General features: G+C 52.5%; 1 protein-coding gene across 5 annotated transcripts in view; it reads right to left on the bottom strand.

The window, feature by feature from the left end:
- Kcnc1 (potassium voltage gated channel, Shaw-related subfamily, member 1) overlaps positions 1-23,999 on the bottom strand; it is a 42,488-nt gene that overhangs the window by 4,313 nt on the left and 14,176 nt on the right. For 4 of the 5 annotated variants that reach the window (XM_006540646.2, XM_006540647.2, XM_006540648.2 and 1 more), the window contains exon 2: positions 6,115-7,048. In XM_006540646.2, the coding sequence (XP_006540709.1) occupies positions 6,115-7,048 (934 nt within the window). Of the gene's footprint in view, positions 1-1,040; positions 7,049-23,999 lie in introns of those variants that run through there. The other variant, NM_008421.3, reaches the window with a different exon arrangement.

Raw genomic sequence — 23,999 nt, 5'->3', positions numbered from 1 at the left:
ATCCTATTTTACCAAGCTAAGTTTCAGAAAGACTAGACTGGCCACACCTCTGTTCTGTCCTTACAGGAACCCGATCTGAGACTGTACTCTGAGATTGGGCTTCATTTCACAGCCCTCTGAAACTCTGTCCTATACACACACAAGAGGACCACACCTATACCCTCTCTACAGAGACCCAATCATGTCCCTTTCATTTCACGTTCCCTGCACAGAGTAGGCCTGGTCATATATTTCCCTGCCGTCTGATTGCTCTATCCTATCATTCATGCAGATTAGCTTCCCGTGTCACCCCACAGACCCTATGACATCATCCCATCTGCTCTGTCCCCATGCAGACCTACACTGCTGCTCACACACATATCAAGCAGTCCCTCCACAGACCACTCCAGGAGACCTGGTCAGCTCGCACAACAACGATATATGCATATGCATGAGGCTGTGATCATTGGACAGGGATGTGGGAGGGGCTCACATTCCTGTCCTTTCTACCAGTGTGGCTGGCCAAGCAGAGCAAATGGATGTGCGGGAGACGACAGACGCTGGTGGCCTCGGGTGGGTGGATGGGATTTTGGGGCTTAGCTTCTGCAGTGGCTTAAGAAGGAGCCTGGAAGGAGGTCTCAGGGCGACATGTATGGTGGAAGGGGGCAAAATGTGGCCACAGCCAAGCACCCTGGCCCTCCTAACTCAAGAGCAAAGGTTTAGAGGCCTTTAGCACCTGGCAATGGTGGCTCTGACTGAGCTTTGTCCCCCATCTCTGTCCTTCTTGGGGACACTGCTAGTGTAAAGCCCAGTCAAGCACTGCACCTATGGGAGAAGCCTCGTGGGAGAGCCCTTTGGTGAGGGAAGAAACCAACCTGGGGAATGCATTAGGGGAGGCTCTCAGAAAGAAAGCTCCCTTTGACCCTCTCCCGTGATCCTGTTCACATCATATAACTACACACAGGAGTGATCCTTCCCTGTGCGCGCACACATGGCACGCACGTGAGTGGGACCACCACCCGTGGACAGCGTGGCACTACAAAGAGGCAGTCAGTCAAAAGAGAAATGGACCAATCAGGTTTATTCATAAAGCAAATCCAAAAAAAAAATTTCCCATCATAATTTTGGAACTTAAAAAAGTCTGTCGTACAAGACGGCAAGGCATTTCACGTACAGTGCATTCCTTGAAGATCCCAGGGCCTTCGATCCTGATTGACTCGGAACCAGAAAGGCCAGCTATTAGGGAAACTCTGGCACCATGTGACAAGCTGGGGGCTGCCTAGCATATAGGGTGTGTCTGTGGGACACCTATGTGCCCACAGACCTGCATATTCTCCCTTACGTTCCATTTGGCTCTTGTCTCCCTCATGGAGGGTCTGCAGGCTGGGAGGAGGATGCTGGGGAGATGAGAAAGTGGTATGGTGGGGAAGGGGGGGCCGGAAGCTGGGGTCCACATGCCTTGCATGGGGAAGAATGGAGGCTTCCAAGTGCATCTTCTCCAGCTGGCAAAGATGCTCTTGTGTAGATGTCCATAGCCTGCTCTTCTTGTCCAGAGAAGGATCAGATAGTGACTGCTCTTTCCTGTCTCTGCCTCAACAGAGACAGTACAGCCTGAGACCACCCCCTCCTCTGGCTCCGAGTCTCTGTCTACGCGACCCCTGCCCCTGGGGCTCCCACCTTAAACTGGAAAGAGTTTGAAAGTGGGGCAGTCCCTCTTGGGAGGTCCAGGGACAAGGGACAGCCATCTGGGATCTAGGAGGACAGGGTGATGGGCAGTTTCCAGGGTATCCCTGGAACCTGCTTTTTCTTTCTGCCTCAACCTTGAGAAAGGGTCTATGGCCAAGTGGCTGATGTTTCATCTGCAGTCGATGATTCTCTCAGCAACCAGGCCATTCCCTTCCTGTTCCAAACTCCAGTGCGGATGGCCAGAGAGAGAAAAACCAAAGAGGGCCAACCGTCCAAACCGTGAGAAAGACCAGAGGTACAAGACCTCAGAGTCCCCACCCACCTGCTCATCTTTCCTGCTCAAGGTTCCTGCTTGTTTTTGGAGAGCTGGGCCTGCCTCCTTAGCCCAGGACCCTGGGACACCATACCCCCAGGCCTGCGATGATGGAATGGCGACATGGTCAGCGTCTCAGAGATGGTTTCCAGGCTTTGAAATGAACTGAGATGAACGTCTGTGAGAGGGTCATTTTTTTTTAAACTTTGGAGCAAGGAGAACCTATGTGACCAGGCCCTCTGTCAGCAGGCTGGCTTTTCTGGCACCTCTAGACACTTCTGACGTACTTACTGTTCACACCAGCAGCGGGCGCCACCAGGCGCACGCAGGACTGGACTGGGATTACATGGGCTGAACATTGCCTTGGGTTTGCCCCGAAGGGGTCTGCCCAGCTTCGACTCAGGGGAAAACATCCCAGGCTAAAGGGGGACAAGCCGTGAGAGGCATGGGAATCAGCACACTCAGGCAACAAAACACGGAGAGAAAGGGAGATTAGTGGTGGAGAAAGAGAGAGAGAGAGAGAGAGAGAGAGAGAGAGAGAGAGAGAGAGAGAGAGAATATGAGCAACACAGAAAAGAACACCCATGCCTGGCCTTCAAGATTTCATTTCTCTCCTCAGATCTCCCTTTGCCCACATGGCCAGTATGGACTCCATTCTGGGTCCACACTGCCAGCCCTGCCTTGTGGCTGGGTTCTCTTTGGCCACCTGTCTCACCCCATCAATTCTGTCCTCAATTCTGCCACCTTTCCAACCACCCCGGGGTCTAGCACTAATCCCAGGCAGCCACTGCAGCCCAGGAGAAGACAGCTGGGGGCCGCAGCAATAGGGGCTTTGGATTCTGATGCTCAGAAAACAAGCTACTCCTGCAAAGACCACTGAGGCTGCAGCAGGTAGCTCCTACGGGTGGTGGGAGTGGGGCACCTCTGATACTGTGCTTTGGCTCTGCACACCCACACAGGCAAGAAAGAAGACAAACCTGCCACCTGTATCCCTCTGTGGGGGACCTGTAACCCTGGGACCCCACACCACAAAGGTCTGACTCATCACAGGAGCAAACACACATAAGAATGGACATGGCAGGACAGGGGACAGCAGACACTCCAAGCTGCCCAGAGTAAGTGGTTGGCCCCACTGTAAGCAGGGAAGGAAACCCCCTCTGAGAGGACAGCAGCTGTTCCAGGGACCTCAGTCCCTGAGAATCACTCCCCGTGCCTCCTAGCTCATGGCCAGGTGAGACCTGAACCCTTGGCAGCCCCTCAGGACAAGATCCCACAAATACTGAGGCCATTCAAGCCACAGCCCAAAGAAAGAGATCACAACATCCCTGGGACAGATGGACAGACAGACAGACAGACAGACAGCGGCTTCACTGAGAGGTGGAGGTGAGGGTTAGGAGCTGCTGACCCAGCTGGAGGCCTGGCTGCAGTGCCCAGCCCAGCACTCTTAGTCCCTAACCCAAGAGTTAGAAATAGAACTAGAGAAAGCTCTGTTTGGGGGTCTGTGTGACTGCCTCTTGCTGAAGGACCCCATAGGATCTCATCTCATCTCCCATATTCCCATGGGGCCTAGTCTCTACCCATCACATCTGCTTTCTTACTCTCTGGCTTCCCCCTCAATGGCTCACCTCCAGCCCTTGCCCATCCAGGTGTATAAGGAGAAAGAGGTTAAAGAGGAAAGGGGCCTGTGGTCCAGGGATGGGTGAAGACAAGCTCCAGGGACCTCATATGCTCCCGCAGTAGATATCCCTGGTCTCACAGGCCAGCATCTGAGGTGAGCAGTGTTCTGGTGAAAGATGAGGCTAAAGGTGGGACTGGAATCTTAGAGCTGAGGGGTTGGAGGCTGAACATCAGAACAGCACCAAACAGCAAGGGAAAGTGGTGTGTGTGTGTGTGTGTGTGTGTGTGTGTGTGTGTGTGTGTGTGTGTGTGTGTGTGTTTGTTTGTTTTAGAGATAGAGAGCTTGAGTTCAGACAGCTAGTCATAAGACTGCCCAAACCAGAGATCTCCAAATTCCTGAAATCTGGAGCCAGGGCAAGGTATTTCCCAGGCAGGCCTGCTTAAGGCTCAGCAAGGCTAAGGAACCCAGAGGAAAATTTACAGGAATCCGTAGGCTTTGCAGATCTGCTGCAACATGAGGAAAGGGCTAATGTCCTTAGGATTAGCTCTGTGTGTGTGTGTGTCCACAGTACATGGATGATAAGGTCATTGTCTGGCTGTGCAGAGGAACCTGGCTAGAGTGAACTGGGATCATCAATAGGCTGACCTGGGGCTCCAATTTTGAGCACCAAATCCTGACACAGTGTTGGGGAAGATGAGTCAGAAGGGCCAAGGAGGGTCATGCGATAACCCTCAGGCTGAGCACTTCCTGCTGGGGCTCACAGTGGAGTTGAGGAGAGGGTAGACCATCCAAAGCTGGGGAAACTGTCCTTGCACAGGTAGTGACTCTTGGGGTAAAACAGCTAGCTAACTCAAAACAATAGGGTAGGCCTGGGGCTTCCCAAAATGGAGACATGGCTTGATCAGGAGCCTATCTCTACTTTAGAGCCCCTGTATTCCCTGCCCCAAACTAGAACACAAGCTGTATTTTGCTTATGTACCTACAGGAATCTCAGGAAATAAGGGGCAAGGAATGGGTGAGAGGTCTGCACAAAGAAGCAGGCCTCGGAACATGGTTTCGGCTGCCCCAGCCAGCAGGATAAATGTCTGGGTTGGGAGGGTGAATCCGATAGCACACCAGCAGCAGAGGACATCAATCGTCCACTGAGGGAGGCCACCCGAGTGGAAGGGAGCTGTCCTCACCTGAAGCTGAGTCAGCGCGCAGCCCCCCTGCCAGACCCAGCGTGGGGTGCTTTTCATAGACTAAACGAATGGAACAGCACACATCAACCCCACACTCACCCGGTACCTCTGAGCTCAGTATCGCCATTCTTCTTGGGATCATCTGTTCCTTGGAGATCCCTGCCTCCTCAGAGTTAAGTCAATGGGATTCCATGGGTAGAGGTAGACTATGGGTTTTCATCTTCGGACCAGAGCCCCATGGTCAACTTTATGTGCTATGCGCAGGTTCTCATAAAACTGAGATAGTCCCATAATGAGCCACTAGCCATGGAATATGAGAATATATCCCTCGGTGACTAGTATTGTTTTACCCCACCCCCCACCCCCACCCCCATCTCCCAGTGAATGCGTGGGTAAGTGGTTGGGATGTCTTGTATTGCTGCTGCTGCTGCTGCTACAGTCCCTACTGCTAGGTGTGGGGACAACTCTCAGTGGTGGGAGGTTGTTGCTGGTCCATAATGCTTTCATCTAAGCTGCCCGGGGTGTGGCCCCCTCTCTAGACCTTTGCTCACCAGCCACTTCCATCAGAAGGTCACCAGAAACTCCCATTGGACCATCAACCCAAACAGACAACGTGAAAGCCAGAGTCACTCCAACAGTCCTAAAGAGAAATGCTAAACTCTACAGTAGTGGCAGAGGATGAGTTGATTCGGCATGCTATGGGGTGAGTAAGCTTGTCACAGAAGGCTAGGGGCGACTCCTAGCAGGGACCTGGAGCTGGGTAGCCAGCCGGCATCAGGGTGGGGAATCTACTCAGCTAGAGAGACAGGTTCTGCTAGGGCTGAGAATCCTGGCTAATGCCTTTTCAGGGACCCAGCTGCCGGACCTGCATGGACCACTCTGCCAGTCTACACAGCCTGAAGGCACGCATGTTAAAGACCAAATCAAAGGCTGTATGGTGTCTCTGAATCAGCCCCACTCTGTTTGTCCCTGCCCACCACTGGGTTAGTAGCCCGTCAGAGACTCATGCCTGACTCCTTCCAACCGAGCAGCAGCCTCTAGGCTTCTGCTAAGAGAGTCCTCAGCAAACTTCCTTGGGGGTCTCTTCAGAACTTGTGAGACCAACCACATCAACCTCCTTACCCAGGGCCACTAGTGAGATTCCTCTAGTAAGCTCCTGCCTTCCGAATTTGGCCGCCCAGCATCTCCCTGGGGTCCCAGGCTCCACAACTCAAAGTTGGGCACAGGATCCTGGGTCGCCCGTGGAACTAAGGAAGCAGTCTGACTGGATCTGGAATCATTGCTACAGGGGGCGGAGGTGAAAGGTCAGATCGACATGCCTCTGAGAGGTTTCCTACCTGCTCTGTTAATTTCTAAAATTTCTTCCTGGGCCAGCGGGCATGTGTCACTCTGAGTACTGTGGTGTGGAGAGTTTACGACAGATTTACAATAATTGGGAGATCCCAGCTGTGGTGGCCGCGGAATATGCTTCTTTTTTTTCTTTGGTAGTTTCTGCTTAGCCATGGCTAAAGAGTAGTACATCCCAAAATTGTTCACGATGACAGGCACCGGCATGGCAATGGTCAGCACACCAGCCAGAGCACACAAGGCTCCCACCAGCATTCCAGACCACGTCTGGGGATACATGTCTCCATAGCCCAGTGTCGTCATGGTGACCACAGCCCACCAGAAGCCGATGGGGATGTTTTTAAAGTGTGTGTGTTCGCTGGCGCTGGGGTCATTGGGCTGTGCCCCTATCCTCTCGGCGTAGTAGATCATGGTGGCAAAGATGAGCACTCCCAGGGCCAGGAAGATGATAAGCAGCAGGAACTCGTTGGTGCTGGCACGGAGCGTGTGGCCCAGGACCCTCAGGCCCACGAAGTGGCGGGTCAGCTTGAAGATGCGCAGGATGCGCACGAAGCGGACGACGCGCAGGAAGCCCAGAACGTCCTTGGCGGCTTTTGAGGACAGGCCGCTTAGGCCCACCTCCAGGTAGAAGGGGAGAATGGCCACAAAGTCAATGATATTGAGGGAGTTCTTGATGAATTCCACCTTGTTGGGGCAGAAGACGACACGCATGAGGAACTCGAAGGTGAACCAGACCACGCAGACGCCCTCGATGTAGGTGAGGAAGGCCTCCGTCTCTGCTTCCCGGTAGTACCGCACTTGGGTGCCGTTTCGAACGTTCTCGATTTCGGTCTTGTTCACGATGGGGTTGAAGCGCTCGTGAGTCTCCAGACAGAAGGTTGTGATGGAGACCAGGATGAAGAAGAGGGAGGCAAAGGCCACATACTGTGGGTGAGAAACATAGGGGGTCAGAGTAAAGGCTTCCCTTTCAGAGTGGAGAAACCTGGAGAGCCTCGCAGGCCCAGGCCCAGTGGGCCACACCAGGGGCAGGTAATGCACAGAGCCCGTCCACTCCAACACAGCCTAAGCCGACATGCCATGCTATCCTCCTCAGAGCCTGGGGGTGGGGGGTAGGTGCTGCTGCTGAGCCTGGATAGTAAATCCTGCATCCTTGTTCACTTAAGGCTCCTTCCCCAGCTGCCAGCCAAACACTGATGCTCCGGGGTCCAGCAGAGCCACAAAGCTCCGTTAGGGTTGGCTGTCACTGAATACAAATACTCTCATGAAAAATGAAAACAAAAGGGGGGGGGGAGGAATCCTCAAAAGTTTGTCCTGTGTTAAGCCACTGAAATCTGAGGTGTTTGTCATGGTTGGCTACGCTGACTGTGACTCTGGGACTGGCGTGTGCAAAGAGAGACAAGGAAAGCGCTCTACCGGCATCAGGCGTGGGGGGGGGGGGGGGCTGTACCTGTTTCCTCTGACTCCAGTCTGCTTGCTTCAAGGGGGCCCCCACCCACCCCAATCAGCAGCAGATTGCTTTTTAGCCTTCGTGTGGGTGGGCACAGGCGCCCTTTCTCCATACCAGGGGTGTGTTCTGGAAGTCCCTGTATGGCTTGGTTGGGTGGACAGCGGGGCCTGGAGCCCAACCTGCCAAAGGATCTGGGCACCAAGAACTAAGTGGATCTTCCAAACCATGTTCTAGGCTGCAGGGAGGGAGGAAGAGGAGCGCGGGACAGAGAGCACTTTAGAGCGCCAGCAGACCTAGGAGGCCGTGCTGCACGCCACCTGAGCCCACAGGCAGGAGAGAGACCTGGGTAAGCTACAGGCAGGAGAGAGAGAGACCTGGGTAAAGCTGCATCCTGTTGGTTTAATAGCAATGCTAGTCTCAGAACCTTCGCTCATGGGTTACTCTCAGATGCAACCCATCTGCAGTCTTCCTTCCTCCCTTGCTCCCTCCTTTCCTCCCTTCTGGGCGCTTACCCACCTTTCTCCTATTTACGCACCCATCCGGCTATCTGCTCATTCTTTCTTCCTTCTATCCTCTCCCTCTCTTTCTTCTATTCACACTGTCCCCTCCTTCCTTTTTCTGTTCTCTTTCTTTTCCCCACCCCACCCTCCACTGCTCAGCAGCCCGTGGTTCCCCCATCCATCCTCTCTTCCCGACTCTCTTCACCAAGCACTGGCACAGAGAGAGAGCAGGCTTCTCTCCACCCCTCAGGGGCTCCCCGTTCCGCTCAGGAGGAGACACACATGGACCCTCTGCAAGGCAGTGGGTTGAAAATAGGAGCCCCTCCACCCCTTGAGGCATGCAGGGCTGGCAAAAGCGGAGGGAAGTAGGGCAGAGAAGAGGTCTTCTGACTCCAGGAAGCTCTTCTCTGGGGATCCAGCTCTTCCAGACCTGGGATGCATGGAGGACAAGCCAGGAAAGCAAAGGAGAGGCAAAGGGAGAGCCATCCACCTTCAGCCCCAGTTCATACAGCTTGTGGCCTTTCCCAAGTCACCACATCCTTGGGGCAAAAAAAGAAACATCCTCATATGCTGTGTAGTAGGACCTGGTCTCTCCTGGGCCTGCCTTAGAGCTTGGCCTTCACAGCCTAGACTCCCTAAGGACAGGCCAAACCCCCACACCCCACACCCCAGTAGTGAACCCTGCCACAGCCTTTTCCTCTGTATCCTCTCTCTACAGGGCCACTGCTATAGAAGCTGGCTCTAGGCTTCAGTCTCTGCCACATGGCTACTAGTCCCAGAGCTGCCCCGGCCAGCAGCCACACCACCCACAGGAAAAAGTCCAGAGAGTCCCCCGCCTGGCACACCAGGACCAACGTGCCCTGGCTGTGCTTTCTCAGGGTCCTCACCCTACATGTACCCAACAGGTTCGCCCCATGCACCTCTCTGCCACTCTGACCAGAGTGTCTCACCACCACTGTGATTTTGCATCCAAGACTCCTTCTTCCAGAGAGACTTCTGGCCTTAATACACACTCTGTGTGGAAAACTCCCATGCATCCTTAGTGCCCCGTTAATAGCCCTTCCCCCAGGGTGAGGCTCCCACTGGCAGCTATGGTACTCAGGAGGCAGCTTGCCAAGGCACTCCTCAAGGAATCTCTACAACCACCCAGGGAGGCCACGAGTCTGTCTCTAGCGATGGCTCGTTAGTGTTTGCAAAGGCTCAGGAGAATAGCTCAGACAGGGCAGTGATGTCCCAGGAGTCCCACAAGCCCTAAGAGATCTCTCAGTTGTCCCCTCACAATACTGATCTTCATAGGGACATGGAGGTCCAGAGAAAGGCCAGCTCCTATTAAGATTAGCATAGAGAGGCTGAGGAGATTGGTTGGTAAAGGGCTTGCCACACAAGCACGGATCCTGAAATTCATCCCCAGAACCTGTGTTTTAAAATAAAAGTTAGAGGTGGAGGGGTGGCTCAGCAGTTAAGACCGTTTACTGCTCTTTCGAGAGCCTAGATTCAATTCCCAGAATCTACACAGTGGCTCACAACATCTATAACTTCAGTTCTAGAGAATCCAATGGCCTCCACAAGTACCGTGTATGAACGTGGTGCACATACATTCCTGCAGACAAACACTTGCACACATGCAATACAACTGAAATAAATCATTAACGAGAACAAAAAGAGTTAAATGTGGTGGCATAGGCTTGTAATCCCGGAGCTGAGGGGCAGAGACAAGTGGGCCTCTGGAGCTCACTGGCCAATCATTGTAGTGGAATTGGTGAGCCCCGCCAAGCGAGAGACCCTGTCTCCAAAAAGTGAGAGTAACTAAAGAAGATACCAGAAATTAATACATGCAACACACACAAGGCTAGCATGGGGAAACCCCTGCTTATCAAGGCTCGAGGTGCAGTCTGGGTCCCACTGCACTAACAGTGGAAGCTAGAAGGTAGGAAGCAAGAGCCAGACAGAGCCAGACAGAAAGACTCCATCAGGAAGTACCCTGATAGACTCCCTGACCTCTGCCTTCTCAGCCTCTGCTTCTACAAAGCCAAACCACTACTAAGCAAGCACAGGGCCCCAAAGACCTCTCTCTGGGCATGTGTGGATCCTTCCTGGGCTGTGGAAGAAGCGACTTCTGGAGTGCTGAGACACCCCAGTGTTCCATTAAGCTTAGACTAGCAGGAAAGCAGCCAGGACCCAGCCAAAGCCAAAACAGCTCATCCCTTTGCCAGACCCAAGGTTGGGAGGAGAGAGGAAAAACTACCAAAGTTCCAGGATCTACTATGTATCCTATCTTGGTAGAACAGGCAGTCATATCCCTACCGTGTCTAAAAGGAAAGGCGAGAACAAAGGTTTGGGGACTAAGCCAAGGGCTTCAAAGAGAATAAGGGAGTTGAGACAGCCCTGCTTATCAACTCAGACAATAAGCTCTCTCACCACCAAGCTGCCTGAGTTTTACTGAGAAGCCAGCCCTGGATCGAATGTTGACTATGGCTCCCTCTTCCCAGACCCCCTAAGAGCAGGCCATGCTGTCCCATGTAGCTCATGAAGGGCAGAGGTGACTAGATCCAACTAGATGTGATTGCGGCTACACCTTTGTGGATCTTAGACTCAGTTGCTCTGGAGCAGAAGCAGCCCTTTGAGGATGGACCAGTGATGAGATTATCCTTGGGTGGTCCAGTCTGCATCCTATGTAGCCTTCAGCCTTTGCTGAGCCCTTGGTAGAAAAGACCTCATAGTAGTCAGAATTATGGAGCACAGCTAAGACCAGGGTGGGGAAGTGGTGGTGGCAGGGCGACACACACAATCACGGTGATTATTGACTCCAGACAAAGAGGCAAGCTCTTCCTGATAGGCCCGGGACAGCAAGTTTGAGAGTAATGCTGGTGTTATCGTCCACAGGGCAAGCGCTGGGACCTGTGCCCTATATGAACTGTGTGCCAAGTCACCCACAGACCATGGATTCAATAACCCAGAGTACACGCTTAGCCGATGTCCTAAGCTCAGACACGAGGGCATAGGTGTAGAGAATATAGCTCAGTGCCTGGACCACACAAAGAAGACAAGAGCCAACTCACAAAGACTTCAACACAGTATGCTACCTCACACCAACCTGTCACACCCCGGTAGTATGCACACAGACAAATCATGTGTGCACACCCAGAGCAGCACATGAAGTAGTGCTGGAACCACATAGCGCGCGCGCGCGCGCGCACACACACACACACACACACACACACACACACACACACACACACACACAGCCCAGGCACTTCAGCCTTAGGCACCCTCCTACCCTCCTGGCAGTTTCCGCACAGCTCTCTGCCTGTCTCCACCCCATCCCCGCTAGGGGGCGACTGAGTTTCCCACAGCTCGGGCAGCTCAGTCTGTCTTGCCTCTCTGCCCCCTCAGCCTTCCCTGCCACCCTCAGACTGCCATTCCCGTGATGGTGGCTCCTTTATCCATTCTTTTCCCAGAGCAGCTGAGCCCCACCATAGTCAGGACCAGGTCAGCTGATCCCTCCTGGGACTATGACGTGAGGATGAAGAGCTCTGTCAGGTAGCCCAGAGGTAGCTGGCCCCCAACCTGGCCAGCGAGGTGGCTGCCTTGTAAAATTCAGGACACTCAGCGGCAACTGCTTGATGGTGCTACACAAACACAAGCTGGTAGTTTCTGGCTCTTTTTATTTTATTTTTTTCCCCCAGAACCAAATCACAAACCATGAGACCCACCAATTGTGTTCTAGAAAGTGGTAGCCATAGCAACAGAGCAAGGCATCCCATTTCTATGGTAACCAGGATGGTGAGGCTGTTGGCTGTAAAGTCAGACAAACCTACTAGGGATCTGTTGACTTAAGATGTTTTAGAAATCACCAAGTTATTTTTATCACAGCCCCACCCCTGAAACCATAAATTGGAAAGGCAACCTACTATCTATTGAAATGACCAATATGTGCTATGACTTCCACTTATGAATTATTTATGCCACGCTTGCCTTTAGAAAAAAAATGTGCTTGCCTTTCAGAGCTGTTCAGGGGTTCGCCATGGGGATCTGCATTTCAGGAACAGGCTCTGGTCAGAACACACGACAGAGACTGACATGACGCTCAGCCACTCACTTGCTGTGTGACCTTGACCAGTCCCAGTCTCCCCTCCCTCAACCACGAAAGTGAGAGCTAGACTTGCTGCGGGGGATCAAGGTTGCAGGCAGTAGGAGCCCATGATGGCTAATCAGGCCCATGTCCAGGCTTCAGGCTCCCAGAAACTGCAGGTCAGGTTTTCTGCCTAATGGGATCCACCCCCACGGTGGCGCATAACACCCATTGAAGTCAGTGATGCAGAGCAGACAGGAGAGCCAATTGTCTTAAATAAAGTGTCAGTTGAGTTGGGTTTAGAAACTGAATTAGTCTCATCTGGACTTCCTTAGGTTGGGTACGTCCACAGTGTACAGGGCTACAGCCTTGGAGAGCTCGAATCCTTTCCATTTGTTTGTTTTATCTACAGCCTCCAGCAGTAAGCCCAGGGAGGCCCCAGTGCTCTGATGGGTCCTGACGCCTGCTCCTGCTCCCCACTCCTCCCTTGCTGGCACCTGCTCAGGGAGCAGTAGGCGGAAGGAGCTCCCTGCAGGGCTCTGAGATGGTAAGAGCTGGGGAGTGTGTGTGCATGGCAGAGTGTGCCCTCTCGGGAGGTGGTTTGGAAAGTCTGTGTGCTGGGAGAGGCATCCAGAAGAGTCCCATGTAACTGGTTGTGTGCATGGTGAAAATGTCACCAGTGTATGTGAGTCCTCTCTAGGCTCAGGGAGGTGGCTGTGTGCAGTGTGTAATTCTTGTGTGTTGGAGAAGTGTACTTGGGGATACACATACATGCATGGGGCTTACATGAGGTGTGGTATGTGCATGAGGGTGCACATATATAGCTTGTGTTGTCTATGGTGTGTTTGTGTGCAAGGGGTAGGCACGTTCAAAAATAAGTGTGTGCATGTGTGGGTTGTGGTGTGTGTGTACATGGATAGACCATCTCCTGGAGAGACCAGCGTGAGGCTGAAGTGGAGATTCAGCTCAGAATCCAGACACTTTTCCACACCAGAAATGGTCACTCACACACCAGTCCAAGAAGGAAGAGACCAGACGAGTAGGGGTGGAGGAAGGCTCAGCAGAGAGGCACAGCTGAACACAGTCCTTTTCTGAGCCGCTGGCCCAGCCTTCTCAATCCAGAGCTGAGCCAAGGTTAGGAAAGGTAGTTCTCAAGTCTCATAGATGTCAGAAGCCAGGACAGACACCACCCCCTTACGGCTCTATCCTTGGTCGCATCTACAATGACAAAGGTGCTGCAAAGTCCTAAGGGGGCAGAAGCTGTCATAGATTTTCACCTCCGATGAATCCTGTACTTCCACCCTTTGGGCTTTATTAAAGCATAACATGCATAAATCCTTAAAAGGCTATTTCTACCCATATCCTGACTGTCATGTCACTGAACTTACGGTGTCTTGAGCCGATTTCCACTCAGAACTGTAGAAATGTGGATCTTAGAAACTCAGGACACTGAGACAGAGGTGACCTATAAGGTCTTCTGTGACAAGCCACCCTTTGGGCAGGAATGCAGATGGAGGCACAGCCCGGGGCACGAACTACCTAAGGCAAAGGGCAGAGACGGGACCTACAATGCTTGAGGGGTCACACGAGGCTCTGGCACAGGGTTCTTATCACGATGAGCTCTGAGCCTTTGCTCAGGCAATGCCCTACCATGACTCCCTCTTTCAAGCCTTTTGGTTCCAAAGGCCCTGGCCCTCTCTGCCCTGGGCCAAGAGCGGCTCAGGTCCTTCTGTCAAAGGAGGCGGCAGCTGAGCAGAAATTACATGACCTTGACATCAACCGGCCTGAATTTTAGTTCCAGTTTTACTGAGTGGCTTTGAACAGCTCCTTGATCCTTTCCATGCGACAATGACAGAACAAGACTACACACAGGGACTAGTGAAATGTGTCATCAGGTAAGGGCACTTTTCCACCAGGTCTTACAACTTGGGTTTGATCCCTGGAGTACACATAGTTGCAGGAGGAAACCGACTCCGTCTGACCTCTACATGCAAGCTGTGGCTCACGTGTGCACGTATACTATAACTAAGTAAATGCAAAGTGGGGGAGGAAAAAGGCAGGGAGAGAGGGCACCAATGCCAAGAGAAAGGAGGAGCAAAGAGACATTCAAACGCATTGCCAGCCCTGCCCAACCTGCCAGCTCACCATCTACCTGGACCATCCACCACTGCCCACTGCTCAGCATCAAAGAAGCAGAGCAGCTGGCAGCCAGAGAAAGGAGGCTACTGATCTGGTGGTCACCAGGGAAACTGAGGCACAAAACACCACCACTACCCCTCAGAGGACCAGGTCTACTCTCAGCCCAAGGCCACTTCCTATCCTTCCAAGTCATGGAGGGACACAGTCTGACAAGGCCAGCCTTGGTCCCAGGGTCAGGCTGTGTGCTTAAGGCATGGCCTGGGGGGACATTTGACAAGCTAGGGCAAAGGGCCCCAGGGACTTAGCAACAAGGACAAAGCAGTGGACCCAGACTCTGTGGGAATGTGGGCAGACAGCTGGAGATAGACCCCTTTCGAGGAAGAATCTGGTGGGGTGGGGCAGGCAAAAGAAGATGAGACGGGCTCATGTGACCAGGGTGGCAGTGGAGGCTTTGAGAAGACTGAGAACGTAGATGTACAAACGCAGAGCCCTGACCCACCCAGGAAGGAGTCTTGGCTCAGCAGATATGGACAAGAGCGAGATATTCTTTTCATTTAATGTCCCAGGTGGCCTGGAGGCCCCCAGGTTCACTTGGCATTTGGGATTCACGAGGCAAGAGGAGACTTGCTCTTCACATAGCTCTAATCTGATTTTCAAGGAAGCGCAAGAAGAGAGACTGGAAATCAAAGCTATCTGAGATAGCAGAGACCTGGGGATGGCTTCCATCCGGCACAGTGTTCAAATCCCAGCTCTGTCACACATAGTCTGATAGCGGGGTGGTAACCTCTGGGAAACTTAGTCCTGTGGGCCTTAGATTGGAGCCGTGATAAACACACTTCAGGAACTAAGACACAATTGAGGGGAACAGAGGAAATGCCCTGAGGCCTGGGATATCCCCAGATTCAGGGAAGAATTAGGGGGTACAGAAACCACCCAAAATGCCAGTCCCCTGCTCTGTAGAACAAGAGTCAGACCACAGTTTCTCTTCTAACACAAGGTTTAGGGTTTTGTTTGGTTGGTTTTTTCCCCAAATTAACAGAGAAGGGGGAGAAGAGCTAAAACAACAGCTAAGGGAAGAGATTTTTTTTTTCCTCCTGAATTCTATTTGCCACCTGCCTACTATCTACAGATCAGCAGCAGGAGACAGCCTTCTCCTCACAAGAGCTGATGGCACAGTCCCCGTGGCCTGTATTGCATGGAACACTCCAGCTGTATCCGAGGCCCAGCACTAAGGGGCATAGTTCTCAGAGGATGGAGACCCGACACCCCAGGAAATACAAGCTTTCTGCTTTGAGTGTCTGACTTGGGGCTGGGAGGACTTGGGGTTCGGGGTGAAGGACAAACAAGGTCACAGGGCAAGTGGAGACTGAGCCATTGTTGCCTGCGAATTTCTATCCCAGTTTCTAGCCAAAGGGTCTCCAGTGGGCCCTGCTCTTCTGGTGGTTTCCACACACTGGCATGGAAAGCTCTGCCGACCCAGCAAGACATTCTGTTCAGAGGAGCGTGAGGTCTCTGGGGAAGGACCCTGACCCTAAAGCCTCTGAGTTCTCAGTGGTAGGTCAGGTCCCACTCTGCCCTAGAGCCTCATGCTTCCCTGTGTCTCATCAGTTCCTTTAAGCAGCCAGATGGACACGGCCATGTGACACAAGTCATTATGGTGGTGTCTCTGTGAGCCCATCTGGACGCTCCAGCGTGGCTCCAGCCTTAGTCCGTGTGACTGACAGAGGCATCCGGGGACCGTGGCCGCACTGTCTTACTGTGTCCCCCATGTTCAGAAGAGGCCCGAGCCGCTCTCCTTGAAAGCATACTGAGAAACAGGCAGTATAGGCGACAGGAGGCTGCTCTCACCTCTCCAGTGACATGTCAGACTCAGAAGCACACCACTGTCCCACATGGGACCTTCCTCGGATACCGGGACAAGTGTGTCTCCCGCTGGATGTGCGCCTCTGCTTGACCTCTGAGAGGCATGAGTCAGCGGCCCTCCTGACTGCCTGGGAACTCAGCTAACTCTGGACTGTTTTTATCTGTTTTCTCTGGAGGTGTGTCTTACACCCTTCAAACCTTTTCCAAACCTAAAAAAAAAAAAAAAAAAAAAAAACCCAAAAAACAAAAAACAAAAAACAAAACCAAAAAACCTAACCACAGACTGGAATAAGATAAACAGGAACTGAATTCCCCAGATCAGGAAATAAGGAGTCCCCTGTAGAACCTTCAGAGGGGGCATTTGTGATCCCCTCTGCAAGTGAGCCTGCAACAGAGATTCCTGTTGGTGACCACCTGCAGTGGGTCACTGACACAGCCACTCACTGGGCCTTTGGACACCTCCAAGAGAAGGATTTATCTCTTATCTAAATCCACCTCTACCCCTTCCTTTCTAGCGCTGCCCTCTCGAGTGGACAGAACACAGTGACAGCCTATCCGGGGAGGTGCTGGGACCCAGCTGAGTTGGCCACCCTCCCACCACACTTCCACACGCCAGCTTCAAACCTTCTCAAGCCAGCTCAGGCCTGCTGATGCTAAGCACCCACATTAGGTGGCCAGGGCTGGCCCATGCTGCCCCTATGCCCCCAACTACCCCAGTCACAGCGGCACACAGCTCTATTGAACGTCCTTATCCTGCATGCTCACCAGAGCACAGCACTCGTCATTTCTCTCTAGGAAACTTTTTAAGCCCTGTTTTGCAGAAAAAGATAATGTAGATTCTGTGTGTCCCTGAGACATGTGCACCTAAGATGTGGCAGGCCAGGCTTGAAAACAACTTTCTCAAAAAACTGTGCACTCCTCCACTTACTTATACCTCGTCTTCACACTATCCCAAGTTGCCCTTGAAGGAAGACATTAGTCTCTCCATAACAGTGGCGGCAGCAGTGGACCCAGCTTTCGGTCACTTACTACTTATTTTCCCACTTTGAATCTCATGTGAACAACACACACACATACACACACACACACACACACACACACACACACACACACACACAAAACAAACTGGGTCATTACCAGTGTAGTCTTCATTCCACATATGAGAAAACTGAGGTTCTGAGCTCCATGAAAGACATAGAAGTTTATTAGGAATCCACTAGGGAAACTTGCTCCAATGTCTACTTTATGTCATATGGGATTCAGACTCCTGTATGTATTTGTGTATGTGTGTGTGTGTGTGTGTGTGTGTGTGTGTGTGTGTTAGTGCAATAAGAGGTGACTCTAGGACAGCAGGCACAGAGAGGGCAGTGGACATTGCCTACGAGGGGCCACTGGTGAGTGCTCACAGCCAGTGCAGGATACTGAATAGGGGAAGCAAACGTAGATCGCAGGTGAGCTGACATTTATTAAGCAGCTAGGCAGAGAAAAAAATGTACCTACATATGGTGACAAGGGCCCAGAGGGGAGTACACAGGATATCCAATGGGCCTTTATCAAGCCCTGGGGCTAGAGTGGCTTCCAAGAGGAAGCACTGGTGTGCACAGAGGCCACTGGATGAGCAAAGAATGCAGCCGGTTTTCCGTGGGGTTCCCCTGGGGTTCCGATACTACCAGCTGCTCCTGACCATGCAGTCCCTTCTGGTATAGTTTGTGGGACCCCACGGCCTCCTAATAGCCTTTTCACTCCTCTCTACACCCTGCCCCCAGCCGCACACTTGAAGGATGCCCTGGCTCCTCTTCTCCATCTCCCCATCACCCCCCGCCACACACACACACAGGCTGATTCAGTTATGACTCGAATTCTGTTTCCCGTCAGGAGAGCATCACTCAGCACATTCCCGAAGGCTTCCCTCCAGCCCAGCGTCTCCCCTGAATGCAGGTCTCCTGCACCCACCTCCCTGGCATCCCCAAGTGGTGTTCTAGTAACTCACTCAAGCTTAACCTGGCAGCTAAACTCCAGAGCACCCGCCACCCCCGCAGGCTTCTCCAGCTCCATCCTTCCAGGACGTTCTTGCCAAAAACCTCACAGTCAGCCTCAGCATCTCTTTCTGTGGCACTTCACATTTAATCTGTAAGGAAACCCTGGTGGTTCTGCTTAAACCCAGCTCCACCTTGAGCCCTCCCTACCCCTCCCTCGAATGCTGCCACCCATGCCTCCCACCCACGCCATTTTCTTTCCAATGGCTTGTGGCCACGGTCTCTGGGCTCATCTCCTGTTTCCCACACGGCTGCGGCACACACTCAGCTGTGTCAATTCTCTATAGAGCGTTCAATGAAGGCTCCCATTTCTCCTGTAGATCGCCCTGCTTGATCTGAGCTCATGTCCCCTTCCAGCCTTCCTTCCTAATAAGATGCATGTTGTCCTTCCTGCCCACATCTGCATCCTCAGACATGCCCCTCAAACATGTTGGATACATGTCTGCGTTGGGGCCTTATATCAGCTGTGCCCTCTGCCCAGAACATCCTTTTTCTCAGCATCTCTGTGGTCCGTTCCCTCACCATCTGATGAGGTTAGAATCTGAACCAGCCTCCCCAGTAAGCTGACTTTCCTTTCCCTCTTTCTTTTTTCTCCCAGGGTACTTGTGAATCATCTTACACTAACACTCAGGCTCCACGGAGATGCGATTTACATACAATAACATTCACCCACATTCAGAGTCCAGTCGGATGGGTATTAGTGATTCACGTACTCTCCGTTTTTTGTAAGGATGCAAGGTCTCAGACATAGCTGGCTCCAGAAATCTTGCCTGGCTTTGCCTCAAGTCCAACCAAGTTTTCTAATTAGTAGGAGAAAGAGGGACCCTTCCCCAAACTATAGAGCACCATTTTCCCATCTGTGCAGAGGTGGCCATGGGCATCTCCTGATCTGTGGGCCTGTCAGTCCTCTGTCTGTATGCTGGGCACAGCTTCTCCCTGCAGCCTTCTGAGGAAGCAAGCTGTTGCTCCTGTCTACACATGACGAACACACGATCGTGGGTTTGCAGGTACCACTGCTGTCTGAGTCCATATGGGCGTTGTTACAATGACAGCACATCTATTTCCAAACTCACAAAAGCACCATCTCTCTCCACAAATCTGTGGCTAAAGTGGCCACTAACACCCTCTGTAACCATCCTCTAGGCCCCCATTGGAAACAGGCACACTCAGCCCCTACATGTTGGGCAGTTGGTAGGCTCAGGTGCTAAGAGCAGACCCAGGTCTGTACTGGCAACTGGGGTGCTCACTGACAGCACACCTGTATACAGTGACAGTGGGCACAACCCCTTTCATCTCCTTGACAGTGGGAACAGCTGCAACACAAAGGCCTCAGTGTCCATCCGACACAAGCATGGCATGTGTCACCCATGGAGGTGAACACAAGGTGACCATGGTACCTTTCCAGCAAGGACGCCGGGCAGTTGAAGGTGTTTATGATGTTGCTCAATGGCATCTGGCCCATCTACGGGACAGAACAGCGACAGAAGAGGGAACTCAAAGCCTGGATTCCGGGTGCAAGATCAGGGACTTTGAAATCTGGGCACCAGCACTGGAATCTGGGGCGCACGCACAGGGAGGTGATGAGACCATGTCTATTCCCAGCATCCTGAGATCACTCAAGGTGAGGAGAGACATGGGCTGTGTGACTCCTTGTGCCACCCACTCTCTCCCCACCCCACACCCAGGCCTGGCCCAGCCAGTCTGGGCTTTAAAAAGCACGAGGAAATGTCACTTTCCTTTTGAGGAGGTGTGAAGGGAGGAGATGGCCTGGGGAGTTTAACAGTCGGTTTATTCAAAGGTTGGGAACACTGACAGCCAGTGACAGTGTCTCCAAATCCTGAAACTTGTTTTGTACCCAGACTGGACCCAAGTTCCTTCCTCAGCAAATGCAAACATGCCCTGTGCCAAGTCAGAGGCCCCAGCCTACCCTACATCTGCACCAGGGTCTGCAGAGAAAGCCTGTGGGACTCCTGTGTCTACCCAAGCTAGGACCAGGACTTAGCCAGAGTTGGCTCTGGGTTTGGGGTCTAGTATCCAGCTGCCTGAAGTTCAGGGGCTGCTGCTTGAACAAGCGCCACCCACTCTGACAGGCTGGCTCTTGGAAGCTGGCTGGGCTCTGCCACAGACTGCTGACTGCTTAGCCTGGGATGGTCAAATGTGGGTGGATACCTCTTGGGAGGAGAAAGCTCAGAGGACATCTGCCTTCCCCCACCCCCTTGATGTAGCCTTCAAACATTCAATCATTCAGTCATTAAAATAGTATATTAACTGAGTACCTACTATGCACTGGACATCACATGACATAACCGCCTTTGGAAATAACACCTTTAGATAATGTTTCCAACACGCGGTCAGACACACAGTAGGTGAGCACTGGTGGTGACACATTCTGAGCCATACCCACCTTACATACCCTGTGTTGTGTCTCATTTAGCCCTACACTGACTCTAAGGCTCGCTCAAAGTTGTGTTGTCCCCACCCCCATGCATGTGTTGTATGTGAGCATGCACGTCCACATGTGCCAGGGAGGTCACAGAAGAACATTCAGTGTCTTGCTTGCTCTTTTGCTCTCCTTGTTCCCTGGAGATTGAAGTGGGGGGGGGGGCATCTCTCACTGAGTTTGAAGCTACACGGGCAGCCAGAAGCATCAGAAATCCTTCCATCTCCACCTTCCCCAGAGCTGGGTACAAGCTGCTTGTGTGGCCACACCCAACTTCTTCTATGCTGGTGCTAGGGATTTGAACTCAGGTCCTCCTCCTTGCACAGCCAGTGTTCTTATCCATGGGGGGGGGGCATTTTCCTGGAGGCCATGGATACCTTCTGAATTTTGCAAAGGAAACTGAGGCTCAAAAGACACTAAATAAGTCACCCATCCATGGTCATATAACCTGGCAGCGATGACACATTCAGGACTGGAAACTCGGCTTCCCCCCCCCACCTCCCCTGGCTCCAGAACATCTGCTTTTGACCACACTCCTATCACCCAATAGACATTTTACTGAATGAATGGGTTGATGAGGTGACACTGGGTTGGTGCAAGTGTGTGTCCATGTGTGTGAGTGGGGGAGCACGTGTGTGTGGCTGTCTGGGTGTCTGGATGTGGGGCTTTTTTTATGGAAAGGCTTTCCCTTGTTGTCTTGGTCTTGTGTGTGCAGGAGCTATACTTAGCCGCAGCCGTGACTGTAATGAGCAGTTAGCTGCACACCAGGCACTCGCTGGGACCTGGTTTCCCAGGGAGACTGCTGGGGCCAGTGTATGTGTATGTGCGGGGTGTGTGTGTGGGGGGGGGGGTGTGCAGCATAGTGCTTGGGAATGCTAGAACAGAGCTGAGGTCTGCTGGTGGTGGTGGTGGCTGGAGCTCACATTACTGTGCTTTGTGCAAATGAACAACCTCAGCTCCGGCTGGAAGAGCATGTTCCAGACTGCAGCACCAAAGCCTTCGTGCGGGTCCTGCGACGTTCACTGATTGGCCAACCAGGCCCACGGTCCCTTTATTGACCTTGCTAGAGTCTGGGGATGTTAGGAAAAATGGCAGGAAGATGGTAGAACTTAGTCTAAGCTCTGGTCCTCGGGAAGACCTCATTCTTAGTGCCATGTCCCCTGCCGGGGGGAGCTCACACTGCCTTCACTGCTCACCCAGGCTGGTGACCAGGAGAAAGGAGAAATAGCGCCGCCCCCTCCTCCCCAAACAGAATGAAATCATAGCATGCTCACTGTGGCCAGACAGCATTCCCCATCTGCCTTCCAGTGGCTGTGGGGAGGTGGGTCCAAGCAACCCCAGCTGTGTCCTGCTCCAAGCTCTGCTTCCCACACCTTCCGAGGTTGATCAGGTTTTCCCTTCCCTGTGAAGACCCCTTCCTTCTGAAGGTGGGCCAGGCCTTGGAGATCACCCTCCAACCCTAGGTCTCACCCCTCTTAGTCCACCTCAGATCCCACCTCCGCCTCTGGCAGTCTCACTGTCTGCATCTGTGTGCTTCAACACTCCACCCTGAAGTCCTCAGCTTTCGAGCCCCATTCTTTAGGATGTGTTCATGTGATGAGAGGCAGCATGTCCTCATTAGCCTTGAAGGCCAGAAACAGAAATATATCCATTCAGACAGCAGGAAGCCAGATGTCGTCCTCTGACCTCTGCGCACGCGCAGAAGACTTGAGTGCACATACCCATGTGCACACACCACCCCTCCCCAACAAAACACTCACTGCACCCTCCCAGTTACTCAGCCATCCACCCATCCATTCCGTCAAGCCTTCACACCTCCATGCATCTATTCCTCTGTTCATCCGTCTATCCATCTACCCACCCAGACAGACAGACATCTTCCCACCAACCCACCCGTTTATTCATCCACCTAGTTCCTGCCCAGCTGTGTGTCCATCCATTTGGATGCCCCGCCCCTCCTTCTCTCCATTCATCTACATGCACTCACGCATTCACCTCTCCATTACCTCTTTCCTCTGTCCATCTGACATGTCATTCTTGACCATAGAGCATCACATCCCACAGCAAGAAAGAACTCAGACTGGCCCAGCTGCAGTTGACCATAACTTTCAAAATAAGACCTGGGTCTCATCTTCTACTAATTACCAACTAGGTGACCTTAGACAAATAAGTTAATCTCTCTGGACCTTTTTCCCCCCTCCATCAATAAAATGGGCATACTGTCAAATCCTTCTGCCTTGCAAGACTATTTGGAAACAAAAGTCTATTGATTTCCTGGTCTATCCAGACACTTCGTGCTCTGAGGTGTACTTTGTACCTTCGTGGGTTTCTGTTGAGTCCAAGAAACATATACCCCAGTAGAGTATTTAAAAGGCTGAAGTAAGGGAACACTCTCTGGGAGCACCGAGGATATCCCAGGCTGTTCTAGGTTCAAAGCTTGGGACCAAAACTTGCCACCAAGGCTACATTCATTTTACAAATGAAGCAAAAACACCCTCATCACAGGAAACAGCAAGCAAGGGCAGGCAGGGAGGCCAGGAGCTAGAGGAGGCTGAGGAGGGAGGAGCCTGTAAGGGAAGGGTGGGTGGGCTGCCAGAGCCAATGCACAGGGTTCCAAGGGTAGCCCCCAGGCTTCAGAGAAGGCCAAGGGCACAGGAAGCCACCATGCTTCCTAAGTCCCAGGCTTGCGCTCAAATCCCCGGACTGAGAGAGAGAGAAAAAAAATATATATATATCTGCCTGGTGAAAGCCAGGCCTCAGGGGACGACTCCTGCTGCCCAGAAGGGAAGCCAGGCCCTGGCATTTCTGACCTTTGTGCCACTAAATATATCATTGGTGACGGTGGTTCATGGCCCTGAGGCTGTGAGGCCACCAGGCTTGTACATTCTGCATCTCTTGGCTCAGCCAGGGCCTCACTGTATACTGAAGAATCTAAGCGCAGGCCTAGTGGGTGCTGCCAGATCCCACTCTTAGTAGGTGCTATCCCAGCTTCCAGGGCCCCGCTATTCAGACTCTCACCCCACCACAGGATACAAACTCCTGCTCAGTCAGATGCCATCTGCTCAGTTCCACACCACGACAGGGGGAATACCACAATCCAGCCCTGGCCAAGGCCAAAGGCCTATCTTCTTGCCCTGTCTCCTCCCAACATCACTTCTTTCTCCCCACACACATGGCCTTACTAGGAACCATATTCTCTCCCTAAAATCCTCTTCCTGCTGCAGACTACACTGGGTCCTCCAACCCCACTATGTATGCCTTACAGCTTAGGAAACGAAGGCTCAGAAATGTACTGGCGGGGTACCAAATGTGTAGGATTCTTAGGAGCCAAGTCAGGGGTATCTATGGCTCCGTGAGGTAGCACCCTGCACAGGGCAG

Source organism: Mus musculus, chromosome 7 (assembly GCF_000001635.26).
Source record: "Mus musculus strain C57BL/6J chromosome 7, GRCm38.p6 C57BL/6J".
Lineage (NCBI taxonomy): Eukaryota > Metazoa > Chordata > Mammalia > Rodentia > Muridae > Mus > Mus musculus.
This window is presented reverse-complemented; position numbering and strand designations above follow the sequence as displayed.